Genomic DNA, 25,142 nt, shown 5'->3' with positions numbered 1-25,142 from the left:
ACATATGGTCTTATAGGCTACTTTCACACTGCTGTTAGCATATGGTCTTATAGGCTACTTTCACACTGCTGTTAGCATATGGTCTTATAGGCTACTTTCACACTGCTGTTAGCATATGGTCTTATAGGCTTCTTTCACACTGCTGTAAGCATATGGTCTTATAGGCTACTTTCACACTGCTGTTAGCATATGGTCTTATAGGCTACTTTCACACTGCTGTTAGCATATGGTCTTATAGGCTACTTTCACACTGCTGTTAGCTTATGGTCTTTTAGGCTACTTTCACACTGCTGTTAGCATATGGTCTTATAGGCTACTTTCACACTGCTGTTACCATATGGTCTTATAGGCTACTTTCACACTGCTGTTAGCATATGGTCTTATAGGCTTCTTTCACACTGCTGTAAGCATATGGTCTTATAGGCTACTTTCACACTGCTGTTAGCATATGGTCTTATAGGCTACTTTCACACTGCTGTTAGCATATGGTCTTATAGGCTACTTTCACACTGCTGTTAGCATATGGTCTTATAGGCTAATTTTAACACTGCTGTTAGCATATGGTCTTATAGGCTACTTTCACACTGCTATTAGCATATGGTCTTATAGGCTACTTTCACACTGCTGTTAGCATATGGTCTTATAGGCTACTTTCACACTGCTGTTAGCATATGGTCTTATAGGCTACTTTCACACTGCTGTTTGCATATGGTCTTATAGGCTACTTTCACACTGCTGTTAGCATATGGTCTTATAGGCTACTTTCACACTGCTGTTAGCATATGGTCTTATAGGCTACTTTCACACTGCTGTTACCATATGGTCTTATAGGCTACTTTCACACTGCTGTTAGCATATGGTCTTATAGGCTACTTTCACACTGCTGTAGCATATGGCAGTGTGACAGCTGTGGGGGTTGCCCGGAGGAGTAGCGGGAGAAAAACTACTGCAAGAGCCGTCTTTTTCTCCCGCTATTCCCATCAAAAAACAATGAACCCCGGCAGCCCCCGTAATAGAAAATGGGAGCCGCCGGTACCCGTTGTTGTCATGACAACAGCCATTAAAGTCACACAAAAAAAAAGCGACTTTGACGGCCGTTCTCGACGGGGAGAAACTGCAGTGTGAAAGGGGCCTCATATTGTATTTCTTCGCTTTCACTCAATTAAGTGACTAAACATATACCCTTATGAAGAAGAACTAACGAGAACAAAAGCTAATGTTACCTCATACAGCACATTTAAGAGTGTTCCAGTTATTAACATTGATCACATATGGGTGATACACCCAACACTGTGACATTTATTACCTATCCTGTGGATAAATATGGATGATGGGAATACCCCTTCTATACATTTATTGATGGGAATCTTTTATGAATCAACACCACTCTTATACAAAAGGTAAATAGGTACCAGAGTTTAAAGGGACTGTCCTGAGAATTATTTTAGAGTGAAATGAAAAAAAATAAAATAAAATACATACCGTATATAGTTGAGTATAAGCCGAGTTTTTCAGCACGATTTTTCCTGCTGAAAACGCCCCCCTCGGTTTATACTCTAGTGAACTCTCCGCCTGTCAATCCCTTCTCAGTGGTCTTCAACCTGCGGACCTCCAGATGTTGCAAAACTACAACTCCCAGCATGCCCGGACAGCCATCGGCTGTCCGGGCATGCTGTGAGTTGCAGTTTTGAAACCTCTGGAGGTGCGCAGGTTGAAGACCACTGCGGCCTTCGTCATCATCCAGACCCCCCTTTTAGTTTTCTAATCGCCTCCCCTCGGTGGGAAGGAAGGGTGAGCTGGTCCGGGCCATCTATGCTGCAGGGACCGTCCGGTGGGGAGGGTTAGTCGTTCTGGGCTATCCATTTTCACCGTGGGGGCCCTCTTCTCCGCGCTCCGGGCCTGCCCGGTGAAAATGGACAGCCCGGAACGACTAACCCTCCCCACCGGTTGGTCCCTGCAGCATAGATGGCCCAGACCAGCTCACCCTTCCTTCCCACCGAGGGGAGGTGAGTAGAAAACTAAGGGGGGGGGGGTGAAATTATGGGCCTCGGCTTATATTTGGGTCGGCTTATACTCGAGTATATACGGTATTCTCCTGCCACCAAGGGCTTTCTGCGCTCCTCTTAGCACAGAGGAAATACCTACTCAGCCAATCACTGGCTTAGTCACCACTATGGTTAAACATTGACTGAGGAGGCATTTCCTTAGTGTCTAGAGATGAGCAGGAAGCCCTCTGCGGTGGGGACCATCTGGGGATCGGTGGCAGGCGAGTGTTTTTTTTTCCCCCAGCCCACCCAGAACTTTTATGACTATAACATTGATTTTCTGGGTAGCTCCTTTGACATCGGGGATTCAGCTTGTGCTGTTTATATTGGTGCTGTACATTGTCATACTTACCACTTAAAAGCATCAGTTAATAAGTTGGCCTTAAGGTATATTTACACAGATTTGGAATTTCTTTAGCTGAAAGACAGTTTTATACGTTTGAACGTTTTTGTTTTTTTTTTGCTGTGTATCTGAAATCGAAATATTTACTTCAGTTTCACCTGTAAGAGCTGAAGACAGTTAAAAGTAATACTGTCAATGTTGATCCAGCCTAGGTATGCTTTGCGATTTGCGATTGCATTATAAAAAACTTTTTTTACCCAAATATCCTTGGTAAAATGAGGGTGCGTGTTATAGGCCGGTGCGTGGTATACCCCGATAAATACAGTATTTAAAGTACTGCACTGCCGCAGATGCCGTAATCTGTATTGATCACGGCATCTGAGGGGTTAATGGCGGACATCCACGTGTTTTCGGATGTCTGCCATTACCGGCGGGTCCCTGGCTGCTGATAGCAGCTGGGACCTGCCACGCATGACGCGAGCTCCGGTCCGGTGCTCGCGGTCATGGCGGAGCGTAAATGTACGTCATGGTACGTTAAGTACCACGGCACCATGACATACATTTATGTCAATTGTCGTTAAGTTGTTAAAGGAAAGCTGTCACATGTTCACTCCCGCACTAACCACACTAACAGATAGTGCGGGGGATACTGATTCATATGATCCCTACCTTGCCCGGATCCGTCCAGCCGTTCGCCCGCAATCTTAGTTTTTCTATGTATATGCAAATGTGGCTGTAACTGGCACAGGCAGGGTTTTCAACAGCCTAGTGGCACTGTGACATTAGCGCTGCCCGTCCGCAGCGCCGCCCGCTTATGAATATTCATCCCGCCTCTCCTATCTGGTCTCCACTGCGCATGTGCCACTTCCTGACATGTGCAGTGAAGACCAGTTAGGAGCGCGGGGAGAGAGAGAGCTGGAGGGAGGGGGGATGAATATTCATAAGTAGGCGGCGTCCTGAAAACCCTGTCCGTGCCAGTTACAGCTACATTTGCATATATAGAAAAACTAAGATTGCGGGCAAACGGCTGGATGGATCCGGGCAAGGTAGGGATCATATGAATCAGCATCCCCCGCACTATCCGTCAGTACGGTAGTGTGGTTAGTGCGGGAGTGAATAAGTGACAGTCTATCAGGAAATGTTTTACCTTTTGACTTTGTTAAAACGGGTTTTCCATTAACAATCACTTATGCATAAGATCAAAACCGAATGACCAGGGAGTCAGGAGTTTGTCTGGCGCAGAGAGGAACCATCAGGCAGCCAAGTAAAATCAATGGATTTATTAGATGCAACGCGTTTCGCTGCGCATGCGCAGCTTCATCAGGCATGACAAGGGAAGGCTGGTAACAGATATATATACCTCCAGGAATTAACCATTAGAGTGCTTTTTGAAAGAGTTGTTACATAGAATTACATATCCATGTGACAATGTGTGAAAAAAATATATAAATAGATATAAATAAATATAAATAGACAAACAAAAATCACAAAAATAATAATAAAACAGCAATATAAAAGCACAATGCAATCCTATAAACATATATATATATATATATATATATATAAATATAATATAATATAATTATCGCATGTGGTGTGAATATAACAACACAAGCGACTCAAGGAGTCACACCGCTTAGTCACCGGGGCGGCATTCAACAACGCAAGTTGGATATTATTTCGAAAATTGTATATGATACAAAGAGTTATGTATGTTAATTCAAAGGATTAAAAAAAAAAATTTAATTGTATATCGCTGCCTTATAAAAATAAAATAAATAATAAACAGTGCGGTAAACCAAATCGCAACTGACCAGAAGGGATTTTGATTTTACTCTCACCCAGGAGGGCTGCAGTGGACCTTCTTCCATATCTCTTCTGCTCTTAACCTTGTTGTGTGTGGGCGCACAACCAACTTTGGTAAGCGGCTTGGGAATCACCGTCCCCTACCTCCACCTGCAAGATCTACTGATCCCGCACATGAGGCGCCTTCCTTTCTTTCTCTAGATTATGCATAAGATAGATAATAAAAGTCTGAATGCTTGAACTCCCACTGATAACAAGAATTGGGTTCTTGTCCCCCACACAACTGAATTGTCAGTCAGCCTTGTGCATTGCCAGCCAACTCTATTAGATGGACAGAGCTTTTTCCAATTACAGCACTCTTTTTCCTTCATTGTTTCTTGTGGTAAATGCTCTATATTGCGTTCTCTGACAACTTTAAATCTACGTCCTGCCTGTTGTGTCTTCCCTTGGAGACAAATTAGCATTTCCTTTTTTTTTTTTTTTTAATCTTTTTATTATACTTCACAAAGCAATACAAACAATGCAACATATTACATATTCCCTGAGTACAGGAAAAGGACAAAAATAAAAAAGGAAAGAGGATGATTCATACCGCCATTCACTCAACTCTTTCATACCTATAGGGTTCCTTGTTTACTGGGAGGACAGGAGATCAATGCTTAAACCTTATGTGCTGTGACAGCATAATTTGTTTTCATTTAGTGTTACCTAATGTATAGTCTCCGTATAATTTCCATAATTTCCAGTTTTGTTCATGTATTTTACTATCTGAATTGCTTTGCGCTATCAAACCCTCCATCACATAATTTCTGTGTACTGTGTTTCCTAGTTCGGAGAGATCTGCTAAGCTCACTGTTTTCCATTTACTAGCAATTTGACTACGTGATACAAATAAAATGTGTGTTATTATTGTCAACCAAGTCACCAAGGTATTTGTCGTGAGAGAAAGTAATGCGATTTCTGGTCCCCACTTAATAGATCGATTCACCACTTTATTAATAAGGAGGAGAATTTGGTTCCAATACTTTTGAACTTCTAGGCAATCCATGTCGTAGTGAACCAATTTCCGCCTTACCGTACATCTCCAACAGTACCTTGACGTTTTGGATGAAATACGATTTAATTGTAGTGGCACCCAGTGCCATCTATATAATAACTTCCTAGAAATATCTAGATGATTAGTACAGTGTGAAACTCTGAAAGGTAAACTAAACACAAACTCCCAGTCTTCCCGTGAAAAGGTCTGTCCCAGATCCTCCTCCCATTTTTGTTGGAAATAATGAGGGCGGGGTTATTTAAACATAATTAAATGATCACATGCCAAAGATATACCCTTTTTGGTACTCTGTACGCTCCTTATTTTGAAAATAGATTTCATAGGAGGTGCTTGTTTGTTCTTTACACCACTTAAGCAAGTTCAAAGGTGTCTTAACTGTAAATATAAAAAAAAAATCTTTTAAAGAAACGTTAAATTTAGAGCATATGTCCACAAATGGCATTAAAGGGGTACTCCACCCCTAGACATCTTATCCCCTATCCAAAGGATAGGGTATAAGATGTCTGATCGCGGGGGTCCAGCCACTGGGGACCCGCCCTGTGTGGCGTCACGCCCCGCCCCCTCAATGCAAGTCTATGGGAGGGGGCTGTCACACCCCCTCCCATAGACTTGCATTGAGGGGGCGGGGCGTGACATCACACGGGGGCGGAGTCGTGAAGTCACAATCTTCTGTTCCCGTGGTCGGGAGCCAGAACCTCCAGCGCTGCCGGAAGCAGAAACAGGTGGGTGCTGCATGCTATATTGCGGGGTCCCCAGCGGCTGGACCCCTGTGATCAGACATCTTATCCCTTATCCTTTGGATAGGGGATAAGATGTCTAGGGGTGGAGTACCCCTTTAAAGAGCCTTGTTGTCCAATGTCCGATAATTTCTCTATACCCTGCTTCCTCCATTCTTCAAAATCTGTGTATGGGAGCAAATATTCTAGGGCTTCTATTGGTGTAGTAAGATAAGTAGCAAAGTTTATGATACCTTTGCTCACCAAGCTTCTCCATATTTTAATACTAGCTTCAATTGTGGGGGTACTGGTGGTGACCGGACCTTTTGAAATTGCTGTGGACCAAAGCACAATATTAGTTGATGTTTTCAATTGATTTGCCTCTATTAATACCCAAGTTTTATCTTGTTTCTCATGCCACCAATTTTTTAGCTGTATAGTTGCATGATAATATGTTTCAAAGTTCGGACACCCAAGTCCTCTGTCTACTATAGGTGCGTATAATGTACTCGCCCTAGCTCTACATTTACCACCTTTCCAGATATACCTCCACACCGTAGCTTGTAGCTCTCTTCTACTTGCTGAGGAATAAATAATGGGCAGATTTTGAAAAAGATATAATACCTTGGGCAATATGAATATTTTTATTACTGCTATACGACCTATCCAAGACATAGGTAATTTGGAGTATAACTCCAAAATCTCTTTTATACTTGAAATTAGTGGGTTAAAGTTTAGGGTAGATAAATGAGTCAAATCCGAAGATAATTTAATCCCTAAATAAGTTAAACTTTCTTTAGCCCAATTTAATGTATATGAGTTCATCAATTGTTGTTCCAAATCTTGTTCCATTACTATTGGTAAAATAATTGATTTATCAAAATTAACTTTATAATTGCTAACATATGAATAGGTTTGAAGGATATCCATGACTGCTGGAAGGGAGCTTTTGTGCCGATGTCAGTGCCATCAAAACATAAAAATTAGCATTTCTGATAATGTTTTAATTTAAATTTTCTAGAAATTCAGGAGTATGCCAGAATGATAGGGATTGATCCAGATGCTGAAGCTGAAATGATGTGGCTGGCTCGGGAAGGGATTGTAGCTCCTTTGCCTTCAGATTGGAAGCCATGGTAAGAGGAAAATCTTGTCACCTATTGTGGCCTGGTGTGGGAACTGCAGGGACCACATACCGTATATACTCGAGAATAAGCCGACCTAATTTCACCCCAAAAACCCAGGGAAAAGTTATTGGCTCGACTATGAGCCTAGGGTGGTAAATACATCATCTCCCCCCTGTCATCATCCCGACCCCCGTCATTAACACCCCCGTCATCATCACCCTGTCATTTTCACCCCCATCATCATCACTGCCTGTCATCATCCCCCCCTTCATCATTACCCTGTCATCATTCCCCATGTCATCATCCAGACCCCCGTCATCATCCCCCCCCTTCATTATCACCGCCTGTCAATCCCTTCATCAGTGATCTTTAACCAGCGGACCTCCAGATGTTGCAAAACTACAAATTCCAGCATGCCAATGGCTTTCCAGGCATGCTGGGAGTTGTAGTTTTGAAACATCTGGAGGTCCGCAGGTTGAAGACCACTGCGGCCTTCGTCATCATCCAGACCCCCCTTTAGTTTTCTAGTCACCTCCCCTCGGGAAGGAAGGGTGTGCCGGTCCGGGCCATCTATGCTGCAGGGACCGCCCGGTGGGGAGTGTTAGTAGTCCCGGGCTATCCATTTTCACCGGTAGGCCCACTTCTCCGCTCCGGGCCGTCCCCGGCCTAGTGACGTTGCCTTGACGACGACGCACAGGGACGTCCGTGCGCAGCAGGGTCTGGGGATGATGATGAAGGCCTGGCAGTGGTCTTCAACCTGCAGACCTCCAGATGTTTCAATACTACAACTCCCAGAATGCCTGGACAGCCGATGGCTGTCCGGGCATGCTGGGAGTTGTAGTTTTGCAACATCTGGAGGTCCGCAGGTTGAAGACCAGACAGGCGGAGAGTTCACACCGAGTATAAGCAGAGGGGGGCATTTTCAGCACGAAAAATCTTGCTGAAAACTCGAGTATATACGGTACTACAGATAATATAGTCAAGATCAACCTTTGTGCATCCACTGTCTTTAGTAGTTCAAAAATTTGTCCCACATCCCTTTTTCAATTGAGTAGTTCCAATAATACTGTCAACCTTAAAGGGATTGTCCAACCATAATAACTAATCTCCTACATACAGAATAGGGGTTAACTTTTCAGATTGCAGAAGCTGCGGCATGTCCTAGCTTTCTATCTACCAACCCTCTTGTTTGGTTTTTCAGCCAAGATGTTACTGGAGATATCTATTATTTCAACTTTGCCACTGGTCAGTCCACATGGGACCATCCAATTGACGAACATTACAGAGAACTGGTTATACAGGAGCGTGCAAAGCTGCAAACCCAAGGTGGTGTAAAGAAGCGAGAGAAGAAAAAGAAGAAGGAAAAAAAGAAAGAAAAGAAGTCAAAGGAACTTCCCAAACCTGTGATGGTGAGTTAGTTACTGAACCAGTTACTTTAAAGAATTGTGCCTCAGCGAAGCAAGCGTCGTCATATGTAGTTTGTTTGGTCTACTGAAAGGTCTGAAGACTCATTGAACCTTTCTGTAGTTTGTAAACATTTACAGTTTTTTTTTTTCACCAATAAGAACCGATCTGACCTTTTTTAATGTCAAATATGACAGGGTCGAAAGTTTGAAGCTACACAGTGTCTCTCCTTTACTTTAGAACAAAGGGGAGAGGCGCTCCATGAGGGGAATCACAGTGGCTCAAGTAATGGGTGGGGGTAAGGAGCCTCTTACGAAGTATTGTTGTGTACCAACATACACAACAATGTTGAATGCGTATGTAGAACCATCTGTAGCCTTCCTAGTAATAGACAGAGTACGTAAATGCTTCCAATGGGTGGCAGGAATTTGAGCGGTGCTGAAAAGGATCAGAAGATCCTGTTCAGCGCTGCTCAAATTCCCGCCACCCATTGGAAGCATCTACGTACTCTCATTTACTTTGGCCATGAATGAGCAGTTGCGGGCATACAATTTAGTAGAAATCTACCAAGAATTCAGAGGCTGCCGCAGAGGGTGCCACTGCCTCAATTGCAGCTGGATTTAGCAAGAGGTCAAGTGTATTCCTGCACTGGCGGGAAACTATTGTCTTGATATAAATGAAGGTTCTTCTCACTGCAACCGGTCCGGTAGTGGCTATACTGAGGAACACAGACACCAGAAACCCACCAGGAGCTCTGGGGTGTAGCCAGGTGCTGAAGCAAGAAGCACGGACATTGGGAACAGACCAGGGGCTGAAAACAGAAATGTGCGCACTAGGGAAACAGGCTGGAAATATATAGACAACCCAGCACAGGATTGTGGACAGAGGCTAGAACAGTGCTTCCCAACCAGTGTGCCTCCAGCTGTTGCAAAACTACAACTCCCAGCATGCCCGGACAGCTTTCAGCTGTCCGGGCATGCTGGGAGTTGTAGTTTTACAACAGCTGGAGGCACACTGGTTGGGAAATACTGGGCTAGAATGTGGATTCAAGAAGGTAGATGGAGTCCAGAATTAGGGCAACAGGTACCAGGCAGGCAAACCAGGTAATGAGGCAAGAGTGCAATCAGAAACAGGAGTAGTACTACAAGTACCATGATATAAAGCCCGGAAGGTTTCAGGAAATATATAACCGCAAGCTGGGAAGGAGGCCAAACTAGACTGGATCAGGAACTGCACTGTAGACTGCACATGGATATGCTATGAATGAGAGAGCTAGCTATATAGTAGAGTTTGATACATTTATCCGAAACCTCAGCATAGTAACAGAGCTGAGAACCAGGGAGAGTTAACATGCTGGTGCTGCAGCATGTGACTGAGCAATAGAGACAGAACAACACAGGAGAATAGACCACCAGGATCTAATGGCATCCTTCCAGCAAAGTACGCGGCATATATTGGTTGCCTGGCAATGTGGCACAACCACCAAGAAGACAGAAGGGGATTGCACCAGAGCAAGGAGTATTCAGTAACAACACACATAGCACTGTACATAACACCAACTTATAGGATTGATGAAATAAAAAAGCACAAACGGATGCGCTCCGTAGTGTAACACCAGGGTGTAATCGGTAACGCTAAATGTGAACTGCGCTTACCGCAAGGAGTTGTACTACAGCCAAGTACAACAATGGAACAATGTGTTTCATCAAGGTGTCTCTGCAGCTTCTTCCCGCTTAGATAAAAGCACGATAAGAGCAGACAATCTCCAGACAGCAAGGCGGGATGGATTGGAGCGCTGAGACAAGGTAAAGATTTAAAATAGTTTATTTCCCATCATGCAACGCGTTTCACGATCACCCGCTTCCTCGGGCATGCCTGAGGAAGCGGGTGACCGTGAAACGCGTTGCATGATGGGAAATAAACCATTTTAAATCTTTACCTTATCTCAGCGCTCCTATCCATCCCGCCTTGCTGTCTGGAGATTGTCTACTCTTATAGGATTGATGGCATTTCTAGTTACAAGGTATAAAAGTCTATGACGCTGCAAGCTCTAATGATTTGAAGAGCAGAAAAGAGCATATAATATCTATTCACTGATCAGTCATAAAATAAAAGAGGGGCAGGTGGGTAACATCATCTTGTGACAATGGCCCCTGTAATAGAATGGAATATATTAGGCAGAAAGTGATCAGTCAGTTCTTAAAGTTGATTTGTTGGAATCCCAAAAAATTGACAAGTGTGAAGGTGACTATTCAAATTGAATACAAGTAAATAATGGTTAAACAATAATTTTTGTCCATGATTTCCATTTTATTAATTCAAACTGGTCATAAATGATCAATGACACAGGGTGTAGGTTGAACAATATTTTTGAGAACATTCTTTCAAGGAAAGGTTTTTTTTCTCATTCCTGATTGAAAGAATTTTATTGGACAAAAATGTTAAACGTAAAGGCCACAAAGCCTCTGTGCAGGAAATCTTGCTCCTTGATTGACAGGCAGGGCTTATCTTACACCACTCCACTCTTGAAATTCTACACACGGGCCGTTGTTTGGCATAGCGGCACAAGCACACTAAGCTAGTTTAGCTGATGCCTAAGTTATGTGTGAAATTTAAAGTCTTAAAGCTCCGAGTCCTGCCTGTCAGTCAAGGAGCAAGATGGAGGGGATTTCCTGCACAAAGGAATTAGTGGCCTTAGGGCACAGCAAACCCTAGGCCACACCTCTTTGACTCTTATACTGTTGGGGACGGAGGGTGTACAGGTATGCCCCGCGTGTCCTGGTACTTAAGGACGGAGGGCGTACCTGTACACCCTCCGTATTTCTGATCACCACCATCTCAATTTAGACCGGAGATTTGCGCCAATTCCGTGCCAATTGGGTCACTAGTGACCCGATCGCCTGGAAAATTAAGAATGATCCGAGCGGTAAATTTTCCGCCGCAGTTCAAACTCCCAGCGGAAAACTCACTGTGAACCCCCGCCCGTGTGAATGTACCCTGAAAACACTACACTGCACTAACACAAAATAAAAAGTAAAACACTACATATACACCCTTACACGTCCGTTCCCCCCAATAAAAATGAAAAACATCTCATAAGGCAGTGTTTCCTAAAACAACAACTCCCAGTATTGCCGGACAGCCATTGACTGTCCAGGCATACTGGGAGTTTTGCAACAGCTGGAGGCACCCTCCTATTGTCTTATCTATATGTTAGTGTCACCTTTCACTGTAATGCTGTACAGATCACTTTGCAGCAGTCTTTTCTGAATTATTAATGGGTAAGACTGAAAACTGCAGCGTTTTATTATTTAAAAATATAGATAGTAAAATGAAAAAATTGAAAAACAAAAACACCATAAAGTCTTAAAAATATGTTTATCATAAATAACTTTCTTTAAAGGGGTACTCCGGTGGAAAACAAAATCAATCAACTGGTGGCAGAAAGTTATACAGATTTGTAAATTACTTCTATATAAAAATCTTAATCCTTCCAGTACATATCTGCTGATGTATCCTCCGGAGGAGGTTGTATAGTTCTTTTCTGTCTGACCACAGAGCTCTTGGCTGACACCTCTGTCCGTTTCAGTAACTGTCTGGAGCAGGAGAGGTTTGCTATGGGGATTTTCTCCTACTCTGGACAGTTTCTCAAATGGACACAGGTGTCAGCAGAGAACACTGTGGTCTGACTGGAAAGAACTACACAACTTAGTCTGTAGTATACAGCAGCTGAAGTATTGGAAGGATTAAGATTTTTAAATAGATGTAATTTACAAATCTGTTTACCATTATGGTACCAGCTGATTTGAAAACATTTGTTTTCTAGCAGAGTATACCCCAGTTTATTTTCTGATGACACATTCCCTTTAGTTAAACAATGATCACTGATAAAATGCTGATCGGTGGGATGTTGACACCCGGCACCTCTGCTGATCAGCTGTTTGGCACAGCCGTGGGGCCCTCATTACGCAGTAATGGGAGCAATAGGCATTTAAGTGAAACTGAGCTACAGTAGTGCGGCACCAACACAACAGTGAATTGTGCCATCTAGTTCTGGTCCCCTTCATTGTGTAGTGAACGGCTGTGCCAGGTGATGGACTGGGTTGCTGGTTGTCTGCACCCCACCTATCATCGATTGATGGCCTGTCCTGAGAATAGCACAGACACCTCCAAGAAACTCAGGATCAAGCAGGGTGCATGGAACTCAGGTGAGGCAAGAAAGGTGTATTACCCACAATGCAACGCGTTTTGCGGAAAACCGCTTCATCAGGCCTGATGAAGCGTTTTTTCCGTGAAACGCATTGCATTGTGGGTAATAAACCTTTCTTGCCTCACCTGAGTTCCATGCACCCTGCTTGATCCTGAGTTTCTTAGAGGTGTCTGTGTGTTTGCTGTTTATCCCAGGAGCGGCTGCTGGATCCATGATCTACTGATCTTTAAATGCTTTTCCATTGTTTTACTTGGTCCAATAGGACACCAATATTGTTTGCCTTAAAAGCTCCCTTAATGTATAGTTGTAGATTTTCTGCCCTAGTTACATTTACAAAGTACTAGACAGCTAGAAAATGTGTGTTGCTTTGTTTTTGTGTGTTGCTTCTGAGCTAAAGTAAGTAGCCGTGTCTTCATGTTTGAATAGAAATTTGTTTGCAAGAGGTCATATTACTTACAGCCACATGGATGTGGGTCTTCCTGTCCTGTGTACTTGTGAGGTTATGGTGTTGCTATGTGACTATATACTGTACTTAGTACCTTTTCATGATGTTTACTCCTATAACCCATCATTCGTTCCAATTTGATTCCTACTGTATAATTCTGAACTATTGATGCTGAAGAGGTTCTGCATATATATGTTACACTACTCCTTCTGTTATAATGTAATACTGAGACCCCCTGCGATCTCCTGAACGATCTCCAGCACTCTGCTGGAAGGGGGCGTGCTGACCCCCCGCACGGAACGGCGTCCAACACCCCCCCTCCATGTATCCCATAGAGATACATTGATGGGCCGTGTCAGCCACGGATTCCTGCGGGTGTCGAAAAGGCCACTTCCAGCAGACCACCGTGGCCCCGTTCAGTAGATCACGGGGGTCCCAGCAGTTGGACCCCCTGCGATCTATAACTTATACCCTATCCTTTGGAGTTATTTTTCACTGCACTACTCCTTTAAGGAAAAAGGGGAAATTGGTTAAAAAAAGCAAAAACTAAATGTATTTTTAGATGTGGTAGTTGCTCCTGGTGTTCACAATTTCCCCCACATTAATTGGTATGCGAGGGTGGATGGTTTTACATTGGCAATACAACATGTAACCTCAACACCAGATTAAGAGAACATGTTTGGTTTGTCAGATCTGGTAAAGGAGTGCTGCCACTGATAAAACATTTTAAGCTTGAACATGGAGGGAATACAAAAGTATTGTGTTTGATGGGTATACAAAAAGTGGAAGTTACAGATGGCCTAGATAGACAGAATAAGGGAAGGGGTACTTCGGTGGAAAACAAATGCTTTTCAAATCAACTGGTACCAGAAAGTTAAACAGATTTGTAAATTACTTCTATTTAGAAATCTTAACCCCTCCAGTACTTATCAGCTGCTGTATGCTCAAGAGGAAATTGTGTAGTCCTTTCCAGTCAGACCAGAGTGCTCTCTGCTGCCACCTCCGTTCGTGTCAGGAACTTTGTCAGTGTCAGGTCCTTTTTTTGGCACAGAACAGACCCTAAAAGGGACAGAGCCTAGCGTGGATGTGAACGAGCCGTAACCTACCAGCTTCCCTTACTGGTATTAGTACATATCTCTTAATTTATCCAATGTAAGGTTGGTCAGGGTTCCCTGTTTTATGCAGTGTCAGCCTTTTATGTCTGAGGCAGTTATGTTAAGAAAAAAAAATAATAATTTGGGACCCTGAAAATTTGGAATCTGAAAATTTGCAAAGCCTTCCTGCCATTATGCCATTGAATGATTCTCTTTTTTCATACCTAGATGTTTTCCTTTGTTTGGTAACATCACAATGTAACACAGCAGTGGAATACAGATACATCTTAATATAAAATCCTCACAATAGAACACTGCCTGGGAATGTAGACAAACACTATTATGAATTGATCATAGCAAATTCAATGAATACAAATAAGTAGTATTGTGACATTGACATAATAGACCTCTGCCTACTGTTAAAGACTGTTGGAACATTGTCACAATAGAACTCTATCCTGGAAGAACAAAGACAAGCGCAACTCCACAATCAAACAAAGACTAGGAATGGAGACTCTAAAAACTAGTGTGATGTTGTCGCAATTGACCACGGCGTAAGAATGAAGGAAAACGCTATTATGACTTCATAATAATAATAATTTGACCTAGAAATAAAAGCAAATTGGATTTTGACATCATCTTAATAAAACTCTATGTAGAACTAAAGACAAACATATAACATTAAAGGGGTACTCCACCATAAGGTGATTTTAGTATGTACCTGGCAGACAGTAATGGACATGCTTAGAAAGGATCTGCGCTTGTCTTGGGGCTAAATGGCTATGTTGTGAGATTACCATAACACTGTGGCTAGCTGTTTGTGAACTGGTATTTCCTGTTTGAGTTTTCTTCTTTTGCCTACAAATCCCATAATTACATTTTCCTCCCTCCCAAACATCAGCCACCCCACCCATTGATACATAAATGAGCTGCATCCATTCAAAAGACCTGTGGTTTTCAATCAGGGTGCCTACAGCTGTTGCATTAGTTGTAGTTTGATCTCTCTCCCACCAATCGATCGCTCCACCCATTGACACAGACAGGCTCCATGTCATCAGCTGACTAGTGAGTCAGGTCTCGGCCGCATTGCAAGCTGGGAAAAATCAGTAATTTTATATTCTGTTAAAAAGAAATATTGGGGAGAAAATCACAGAAGAATTGTGAGAAAACCGTCACACACAGGTACAGACACTATATTATGGACTACACTAACTTTACAGCCCCTGTAGCATAGTCAAATAAAAATGAATTCCTGGAATACCCCTTTAAAGAGAATCTGACAGCTAGTTCACCAGCACTAAGCTCAGTATACTGGGTTATAGTGCTGATGAAGAGCTGTAAAATGAGGGGTTACTTGAGGAAATATGTTTTCTAGGTGCTGCGTTATGCTTGTAAATAGCTCCATTCCTAATACGCCCCAGCGTGCATTGGAATAAAAAAGAGAACAAGGATGCGCTCCGTAGTGTGACACCCAGAGATAGAATAGGTAACGCACTGTGTGAATTGCGCTTACCAAAGGAGGTTGTACTACGTCCAAGTACAACCATGGATAAAGGTGCAATACAGGGCCGTCTCTGCAGCTACTCCATGCCGATAAAATCCAAATAAAACCAATTTCTCCAAGCAACAGGGCGGGATGAACAGGAGCGCTGAGACCAGGTATTAAGGTAAAAAGATTTATTTCCCACAATTGCATTGCGCTCCTGTTCATCCCGCCCTGTTGCTTGGAAAAATTGGTTTTATTTAGCGTGCATTGGAGGCAGGGAGCCGACATATTTCTTCATCAGCCCCGCCCCTTCATTATTATGCTAATGAAGAAAGGGAAAAGCACGCAGAAAGCAGAGCACTCACCTGCGGCTTTCATTAGGAGGTGGAGGCGCCCATAATGTCTCTTCCTCGGCCTCTGGATATGAAAAGTTTAAGATATCAATCGCATGGAGAATCTGACCCCTTGTCTCCAAAAATCCTACAAAATCCTACTGTCTCATATTTTATAATGTGAACCTACTTGACCATATTTCAGGATACAATCCATCATGTTCTGATTATTTCTTGTTTTCTATCTGTATGTGTGTAGTAACATATATATATATATATATATATATATATATATATATATATATATATATATATATGTGTATTCATTCATGTTGGATTCCTGCAGTGCTTTATCTGTTTTTACATTATTTCTGCACTCCATTCTATTCAGTTTAACAATTTCTATTTCTGTACTCCTGAATTATGTTTTTAATATCATTTAAAGGGGTACTGCACTGGCCAGCGTTCGGAGCTTAATGTTCTGAACGCTGTTTTCGTGCTGCAGGGGTCAGCCACGCCCCTCGTGATGTCACAACCACGCCCCCTCAATGCAAGTCTATGGGAGGGGACGTCACGCCCCCTCCCATAGACTTGCATTGAGGGGGCGTAGCCGTGACCTTATGAAGGGCTTGGCCGACCCACGCAGCGCAAAATCAGCATTCTGAACATTTAGTTCCGAATGCTGGCCAGTGAAGTACCCCTTTAATAATCTCAGATCTAGCACCTATATGACGTGTGACGTGAGCCTGTCTCCATATAATGCATGCATGCGGGCGGTCAAAGTGCAGCATTGTGTACAAACAGGTCCGGTGGACTATAGGGCAGCATAGTATAGGGACAGATTTGGGAATGCCCATATGTGATCACTTTCTATACTTCTGAGTGTCTGTGAGATGTAGTGTAGTCCACCTAGCATGCTCTATATATTATCTCCTTATGGGTGCTGTTTAAGGGGTACTCCGGTGGAAAACTCTTAATTACTCGTACTCGTATTTATTAGCTGCTGAATACTACAGAGGAAATTATTTTCTTTTTGGAACACAGAGCTCTCTGCTGAATCACGAGCACAGTGCTCTCTGCTGACATCTCTGTCCATTTTAAGAACTGTCCAGAGTAGGAGAAAATCCCCATAGCAAACATATGCTGCTCTGGACAGTTCCTAAAATGGACAGAGATGTCAGCAGAGAGCACTGTGGTCATGATGTCAGCAGAGAGCTCTGTGTTCCAAAAAGAAAATAATTTCTTCTGTGGTATTCATTTACAAATCTGTTAAACTTTCTGGCACCAGTTGATAAAAAAAAAAAAAAAAGTTTTCCACCGGAGTACCCCTTCAAGGGTTCTAATGTACCACTGGTATAGAAGTATTTGAGTATCCTATAAATGTTCTACACTTACACAGCTTCATTGCAGCCATACTGAACAGAACAGCACACCCGCGGATACGATAAATCATTGTTCTAGTAAATAACTTGCTATTTCTGTATTCATCCTTGATGTCTATTGATCTCGGATGTCTTTTACGTGCCAAGAAGCCATTTTGTTAGTGAAGGCATTGTATCTGTTAATTACTTCTGTACAGAATAACATGATCTCCTGAAAATGTGCTCCGTACCGGGGACCGGATCTTATCTGGAATCAGCAGTGTCTAAAAATAACATTTAAAGTGTAAACCCTTTATCCCATGGGAAGGTTCAGGTGTCAGTGTGTAATGTAGAGGAAAACCCCTGTCTCCTCACACACTTTCCCAGTTACCTTTATACAATCTGCCTGGCAGAATATTTTTTGCACACACTTGCTATATGTATAGAAATAATAGGACTAGAACGTAATCCATATGCTGGTGTTATCTGGATAAAGTATAAGGTAGGGTAACACACACCTACTATACCATAAATGAATGTACCAAAACAAGACCAATTTTCAATGTTGCATTTGTTTTCGTAGTATACGTAATTGTTTGTGGTATCGGTTTGCATATATTTTAAACATGTCCTTTATATTAAACTATGTACCGTATATACTCGAGTATAAGCCGAGGCCCCTAATTTCACCCCAAAAACCCAGGAAAAGTTATTGACTCGACTATAAGCCTAGGGTGGGAAATACATCATCCCCCATGTCATCATCCAGACCCCCGTCATTAACACTCCCATCATCATCACCGCCTGTCATCATCCCCCCCCTTTTCATCATCTTTGCCTGTCAATCCCTTCATCAGTGGTCTTCAACCTGCGGATCTCCAGATGTTGCAAAACTACAACTCCCAGCATGCCCAGACAGCCGATGGCTGTCCGGGCATGCTGGGAGTTGTAGTTTTGAAACATCTGGAGGTGCGCAGGCTGAAGACCACTGCGGCCTTCGTCATCATCCAAACACCCCTTTAGTTTTCTACTCACCTCCCCTCGGTGGGAAGGAAGGGTGAGCTGGTCGGGGCCATCTATGCTGCAGGGACCGTCCGGTGGGGAGGGTTAGTTGTTCCGGGCTGTCCATCTTCACCTGGAGGCCCTCTTCTCCGCGCTCCGTGCCTGGCCCCGGACTAGTGACGTTGCTTTGACGCCGCCGCACAGGGACGTTCATGCGCAGGGACGTCACGGACATCTGCTGCACACGGACGTCCAGAGCCGGAGCGGAGAAGAGGGCCTCCCGGTGAAGATGGACAGCCTGGAACGACTAAACCTCCCCACCGGACGGTCCTTGCAGCACAGATGGCCCGGACCAGGGGAGGTGAGTAGAAGACTAAAGGGGGGGTCTGGTTGACGACAAAGGCTGTAGTGGTCTTCAACCTGCGGACCTCCAGATGTTTCAAAACTACAACTCCCAGCATGCCCAGACAGCCGATGGCTGTCCGGGCATGCTGGGAGTTGTAGTTTTGCAACATCTGGAGGTCGGCAGGTTGAAGACCACTGAGAAGGGATTGACAGGGGGAGAGTTCACTCGAGTATAAGCCGAGGGGGGGGGGGGCGTTTTCAGCATGAACCATGGTGCTGAAAAACTCGGCTTATACTAGAGTATATACGGTAAAAGAAAACAAAACAACAAAAAGTTATACCTCGCAATACCACACGATTAGTGCATGCAGCCCTTTTTTTTTCCAAATCAATATAGTTTTTTTTTACATTTGAATAAATATTAACATATTATTTATCATAAACATATAAATGTAAAGTTTTATTAGTAAATCTAGTCTGAGTACACCATAGCAAAGGTTTAGGCACCATTTAAACATATCTTCCTGGATACTGCTGTTGTATATAGATGTGAACGAGCCCTTTACCATATTGGTTGTAGAACATATAATGTATATAATCACATCTTATTTTTCCCAGAATTACTGCCTCTTTCATGACCATTTATTTTGTCACTTATTTCTGTTATAGCTTGCTTCTTGTTAAAGGGATACTCTGGGAAAAATGTATACGTTGTGTTATGCCTAGTGCAGGGCTATAGAGGGCAGTGCATAACACATGGCTTTAAAGGGGTACTCTGCTAGAAACATCTTATTCCCTATCCAAAGGATAGGAGATAAGATGTTAGATCGCTGGGGACCCCCGCGATGTCCGGCAGGGCACCCCTGTGCCCAATGTCTGGCAATGCAAGCCGCCACGCCCCCTCCATTCACGTCTATGGGAGGAGGCGTGATGGCTATGTACTAGCTGCCACGCCCGCTCCCATAGACATGAATGGAGGGGGCATGACGTCACGAACGCGGAAGCTGCACTCTTCCGTGTTCTGGCCGCCGGCGCTGCTGGCCCAGAGATCGCGGGGGTCTTTTTTAATAATAATCTGTGTCCTACCACCCTCTTATTTTCCAACATAATATGAGTTTGGTTATTGGGAAATCTCAACGATCATAGTTTTTTTTGTATTCTGTTGTGTATGAACGTTTATATCATTTCTACAGAAAGGTTTAACTTTTGGATATTTTCAGTTAAAGGTGTTCTCCGAATAATAAAAATAGTTTTGCAATTATATGATGCCCAGAAGTTGTTAGTTACTAAAATACCTATATTACAAAACTGTGGCCTTCCAAACAATGGCCCTCCAGTTGCAACATCTGGATGGGCTCAGTTTGGAGACACACTATTCTAGATCTTATATCCACTTGTGGAAGTCTTGTTACTTTTAAGGGGAATTCCAGAAAAAAATGTTTTTCTTTGTTTTATATCAACAGGCTCCAGAAAGTTAAACAGATTTGTAAATTACTTCTATTAAAAAAATCGTAATCCTTCCAGTAGTTATCAGCTGCTGAAGTTGAGTTATTCTTTTCTGTCTCTGTCTAGAGTAGGAGCAAATCCCCATAGCAAACCTCTAATGCTTTGGACAGTTCCTGAGACAAGCAGAGGCGTTAGCAGAGAGCACTGTTGTCAGGAAGAAAAGAACAACTCAACTTCAGCAGCTGATAACTACTGGAAGGATTAAGATTTTTTTAATAGAAGTAATTTACAAATCTGTTTAACTTTCTGGAGCCAGTTGATATAAAAAAGTTTTTCCCCCTGAAATAGCCCTTTAAGCAGTCCTCACTGCTGCCACCGGTGTCTATGTTGGGGATCTCAAGGATAGGGGATAAGTGTCAGATCGCAGGGGTCCCACTGCTGGGACCCCCCATGATATCCTGTACGGTGCTCCGGTTCTACTTCTGAATGCAGCTCCATGCAGCTCTATGAGAGAGCTTGAGATTTCGGTGCAGCGCTCCGGCTCTCCCTTAGAGATGCATTGAGGGAGCATGTCGGCCATCGCTTCTTTCAGGAGGAGAGCCGGGGGTCCCAGTGGTTGGACCCCCTACAATCTGACACCCCCCACAATCTGATACATTTTTCTTCTTATATGGACCCAGAAGTAAAGAACTGTTGTATTTACCCAGAGGTTAAGAACTCCTACTGTATAGACTAGGAGTGATAGAACTCTTATATAGAACGAGAAGTAAAGAACTGTTGTATAGGCCAATAGGTAAAGAACTCCTACTATATAGACTAGGAGTGATAGAACTCTTATATAGAACGAGAAGTAAAGAACTGTTGTATAGGCCAATAGGTAAAGAACTCTTACTATATAGACTAGGAGTGATAGAACTCTTATATAGAACGAGAAGTAAAGAACTGTTGTATAGATCCAGAGGTAAAGAACTCTTACTATATAGACTAGGAGTGATAGAACTCTTATATAGAACGAGAAGTAAAGAACTGTTGTATAGACCAATAGGTAAAGAACTCCTACTATATAGACTAGGAGTGATAGAACTCTTATATAGAACGAGAAGTAAAGAACTGTTGTATAGGCCAATAGGTAAAGAACTCCTACTATATAGACTAGGAGTGATAGAACTCTTATATAGAACGAGAAGTAAAGAACTGTTGTATAGGCCAATAGGTAAAGAACTCCTACTATATAGACTAGGAGTGATAGAACTCTTATATAGAACGAGAAGTAAAGAACTGTTGTATAGACCCAGAGGTAAAGAACTCCTACTGTATAGACTAGGAGTGATAGAACTCTTATATAGAACGAGAAGTAAAGAACTGTTGTATAGGCCAATAGGTAAAGAACTCTTACTATATAGACTAGGAGTGATAGAACTCTTATATAGAAGGAGAAGTAAAGAACTGTTGTATAGATCCAGAGGTAAAGAACTCCTACTGTATAGACTAGGAGTGATAGAACTCTTATATAGAACGAGAAGTAAAGAACTGTTGTATAGGCCAATAGGTAAAGAACTCCTACTATATAGACTAGGAGTGATAGAACTCTTATATAGAATGAGAAGTAAAGAACTGTTGTATAGGCCAATAGGTAAAGAACTCCTACTATATAGACTAGGAGTGATAGAACTCTTATATAGAACGAGAAGTAAAGAACTGTTGTATAGATCCAGAGGTAAAGAACTCCTACTATATAGACTAGGAGTGATAGAACTCTTATATAGAATGAGAAGTAAAGAACTGTTGTATAGGCCAATAGGTAAAGAACTCCTACTATATAGACTAGGAGTGATAGAACTCTTATATAGAATGAGAAGTAAAGAACTGTTGTATAGGCCAATAGGTAAAGAACTCCTACTATATAGACTAGGAGTGATAGAACTCTTATATAGAATGAGAAGTAAAGAACTGTTGTATAGACCAATAGGTAAAGAACTCCTACTATATAGACTAGGAGTGATAGAACTCTTATATAGAACGAGAAGTAAAGAACTGTTGTATAGGCCAATAGGTAAAGAACTCCTACTATATAGACTAGGAGTGATAGAACTCTTATATAGAATGAGAAGTAAAGAACTGTTGTATAGATCCAGAGGTAAAGAACTCCTACTGTATAGACTAGGAGTGATAGAACTCTTATATAGAACGAGAAGTAAAGAACTGTTGTATAGATCCAGAGGTAAAGAACTCCTACTATATAGACTAGGAGTGATAGAACTCTTATATAGAACGAGAAGTAAAGAACTGTTGTATAGACCAATAGGTAAAGAACTCCTACTATATAGACTAGGAGTGATAGAACTCTTATATAGAACGAGAAGTAAAGAACTGTTGTATAGGCCAATAGGTAAAGAACTCCTACTATATAGACTAGGAGTGATAGAACTCTTATATAGAACGAGAAGTAAAGAACTGTTGTATAGATCCAGAGGTTAAGAACTCCTACTATATAGACTAGGAGTGATAGAACTCTTATATAGAACGAGAAGTAAAGAACTCCTACTGTATAAACTTGGAGTGATAGAACTCTTATATAGAACGAGAAGTAAAGAACTGTTGTATAGGCCAATAGGTAAAGAACTCCTACTATATAGACTAGGAGTGATAGAACTCTTATATAGAACGAGAAGTAAAGAACTGTTGTATAGATCCAGAGGTAAAGAACTCCTACTGTATAGACTAGGAGTGATAGAACTCTTATATAGAACGAGAAGTAAAGAACTGTTGTATAGATCCAGAGGTAAAGAACTCTTACTATATAGACTAGGAGTGATAGAACTCTTATATAGAACGAGAAGTAAAGAACTGTTGTATAGGCCAATAGGTAAAGAACTCCTACTATATAGACTAGGAGTGATAGAACTCTTATATAGAATGAGAAGTAAAGAACTGTTGTATAGGCCAATAGGTAAAGAACTCCTACTATATAGACTAGGAGTGATAGAACTCTTATATAGAATGAGAAGTAAAGAACTGTTGTATAGACCAATAGGTAAAGAACTCCTACTATATAGACTAGGAGTGATAGAACTCTTATATAGAATGAGAAGTAAAGAACTGTTGTATAGGCCAATAGGTAAAGAACTCCTACTATATAGACTAGGAGTGATAGAACTCTTATATAGAATGAGAAGTAAAGAACTGTTGTATAGGCCAATAGGTAAAGAACTCCTACTATATAGACTAGGAGTGATAGAACTCTTATATAGAACGAGAAGTAAAGAACTGTTGTATAGATCTAGAGGTAAAGAACTCCTACTGTATAGACTAGGAGTGATAGAACTCTTATATAGAACGAGAAGTAAAGAACTGTTGTATAGATCCAGAGGTAAAGAACTCCTACTATATAGACTAGGAGTGATAGAACTCTTATATAGAACGAGAAGTAAAGAACTGTTGTATAGATCCAGAGGTAAAGAACTCTTACTATATAGACTAGGAGTGATAGAACTCTTATATAGAAGGAGAAGTAAAGAACTGTTGTATAGGCCAATAGGTAAAGAACTCCTACTATATAGACTAGGAGTGATAGAACTCTTATATAGAACGAGAAGTAAAGAACTGTTGTATAGGCCAATAGGTAAAGAACTCTTACTATATAGACTAGGAGTGATAGAACTCTTATATAGAACGAGAAGTAAAGAACTGTTGTATAGACCAATAGGTAAAGAACTCCTACTATATAGACTAGGAGTGATAGAACTCTTATATAGAACGAGAAGTAAAGAACTGTTGTATAGATCCAGAGGTAAAGAACTCCTACTATATAGACTAGGAGTGATAGAACTCTTATATAGAACGAGAAGTAAAGAACTGTTGTATAGATCCAGAGGTAAAGAACTCTTACTATATAGACTAGGAGTGATAGAACTCTTATATAGAAGGAGAAGTAAAGAACTGTTGTATAGGCCAATAGGTAAAGAACTCCTACTATATAGACTAGGAGTGATAGAACTCTTATATAGAACGAGAAGTAAAGAACTGTTGTATAGGCCAATAGGTAAAGAACTCTTACTATATAGACTAGGAGTGATAGAACTCTTATATAGAATGAGAAGTAAAGAACTGTTGTATAGGCCAATAGGTAAAGAACTCCTACTATATAGACTAGGAGTGATAGAACTCTTATATAGAACGAAAAGTAAAGAACTGTTGTATAGGCCAATAGGTAAAGAACTCTTACTATATAGACTAGGAGTGATAGAACTCTTATATAGAACGAGAAGTAAAGAACTGTTGTATAGACCAATAGGTAAAGAACTCCTACTATATAGACTAGGAGTGATAGAACTCTTATATAGAACGAGAAGTAAAGAACTGTTGTGTAGACCAATAGGTAAAGAACTCCTACTGTATAGACTAGGAGTGATAGAACTCTTATATAGAACGAGAAGTAAAGAACTGTTGTATAGATCCAGAGGTAAAGAACTCCTACTGTATAGACTAGGAGTGATAGAACTCTTATATAGAACGAGAAGTAAAGAACTGTTGTATAGGCCAATAGGTAAAGAACTCCTACTATATAGACTAGGAGTGATAGAACTCTTATATAGAACGAGAAGTAAAGAACTGTTGTATAGACCCAGAGGTAAAGAACTCCTACTGTATAGACTAGGAGTGATAGAACTCTTATATAGAACGAGAAGTAAAGAACTGTTGTATAGATCCAGAGGTTAAGAACTCCTACTGTATAGACTAGGAGTGATAGAACTCTTATATAGAACGAGAAGTAAAGAACTGTTGTATAGGCCAATAGGTAAAGAACTCCTACTATATAGACTAGGAGTGATAGAACTCTTATATAGAATGAGAAGTAAAGAACTGTTGTATAGGCCAATAGGTAAAGAACTCCTACTATATAGACTAGGAGTGATAGAACTCTTA

The 25,142-nt window shown here is 41.7% G+C and overlaps 1 protein-coding gene across 3 annotated transcripts in view; it reads left to right on the top strand.

The window, feature by feature from the left end:
- CEP164 (centrosomal protein 164) overlaps positions 1-25,142 on the top strand; it is a 150,495-nt gene that overhangs the window by 11,382 nt on the left and 113,971 nt on the right. For all 3 annotated transcript variants that reach the window (XM_056542784.1, XM_056542786.1, XM_056542785.1), the window contains exons 3-4: positions 6,989-7,100; positions 8,293-8,500. In XM_056542784.1, the coding sequence (XP_056398759.1) occupies positions 6,989-7,100; positions 8,293-8,500 (320 nt within the window). The remainder of the gene's footprint in view (positions 1-6,988; positions 7,101-8,292; positions 8,501-25,142) is intronic.

The sequence above is a fragment of the Hyla sarda genome, chromosome 10 (assembly GCF_029499605.1).
Source record: "Hyla sarda isolate aHylSar1 chromosome 10, aHylSar1.hap1, whole genome shotgun sequence".
NCBI lineage: Eukaryota > Metazoa > Chordata > Amphibia > Anura > Hylidae > Hyla > Hyla sarda.
This window is presented reverse-complemented; position numbering and strand designations above follow the sequence as displayed.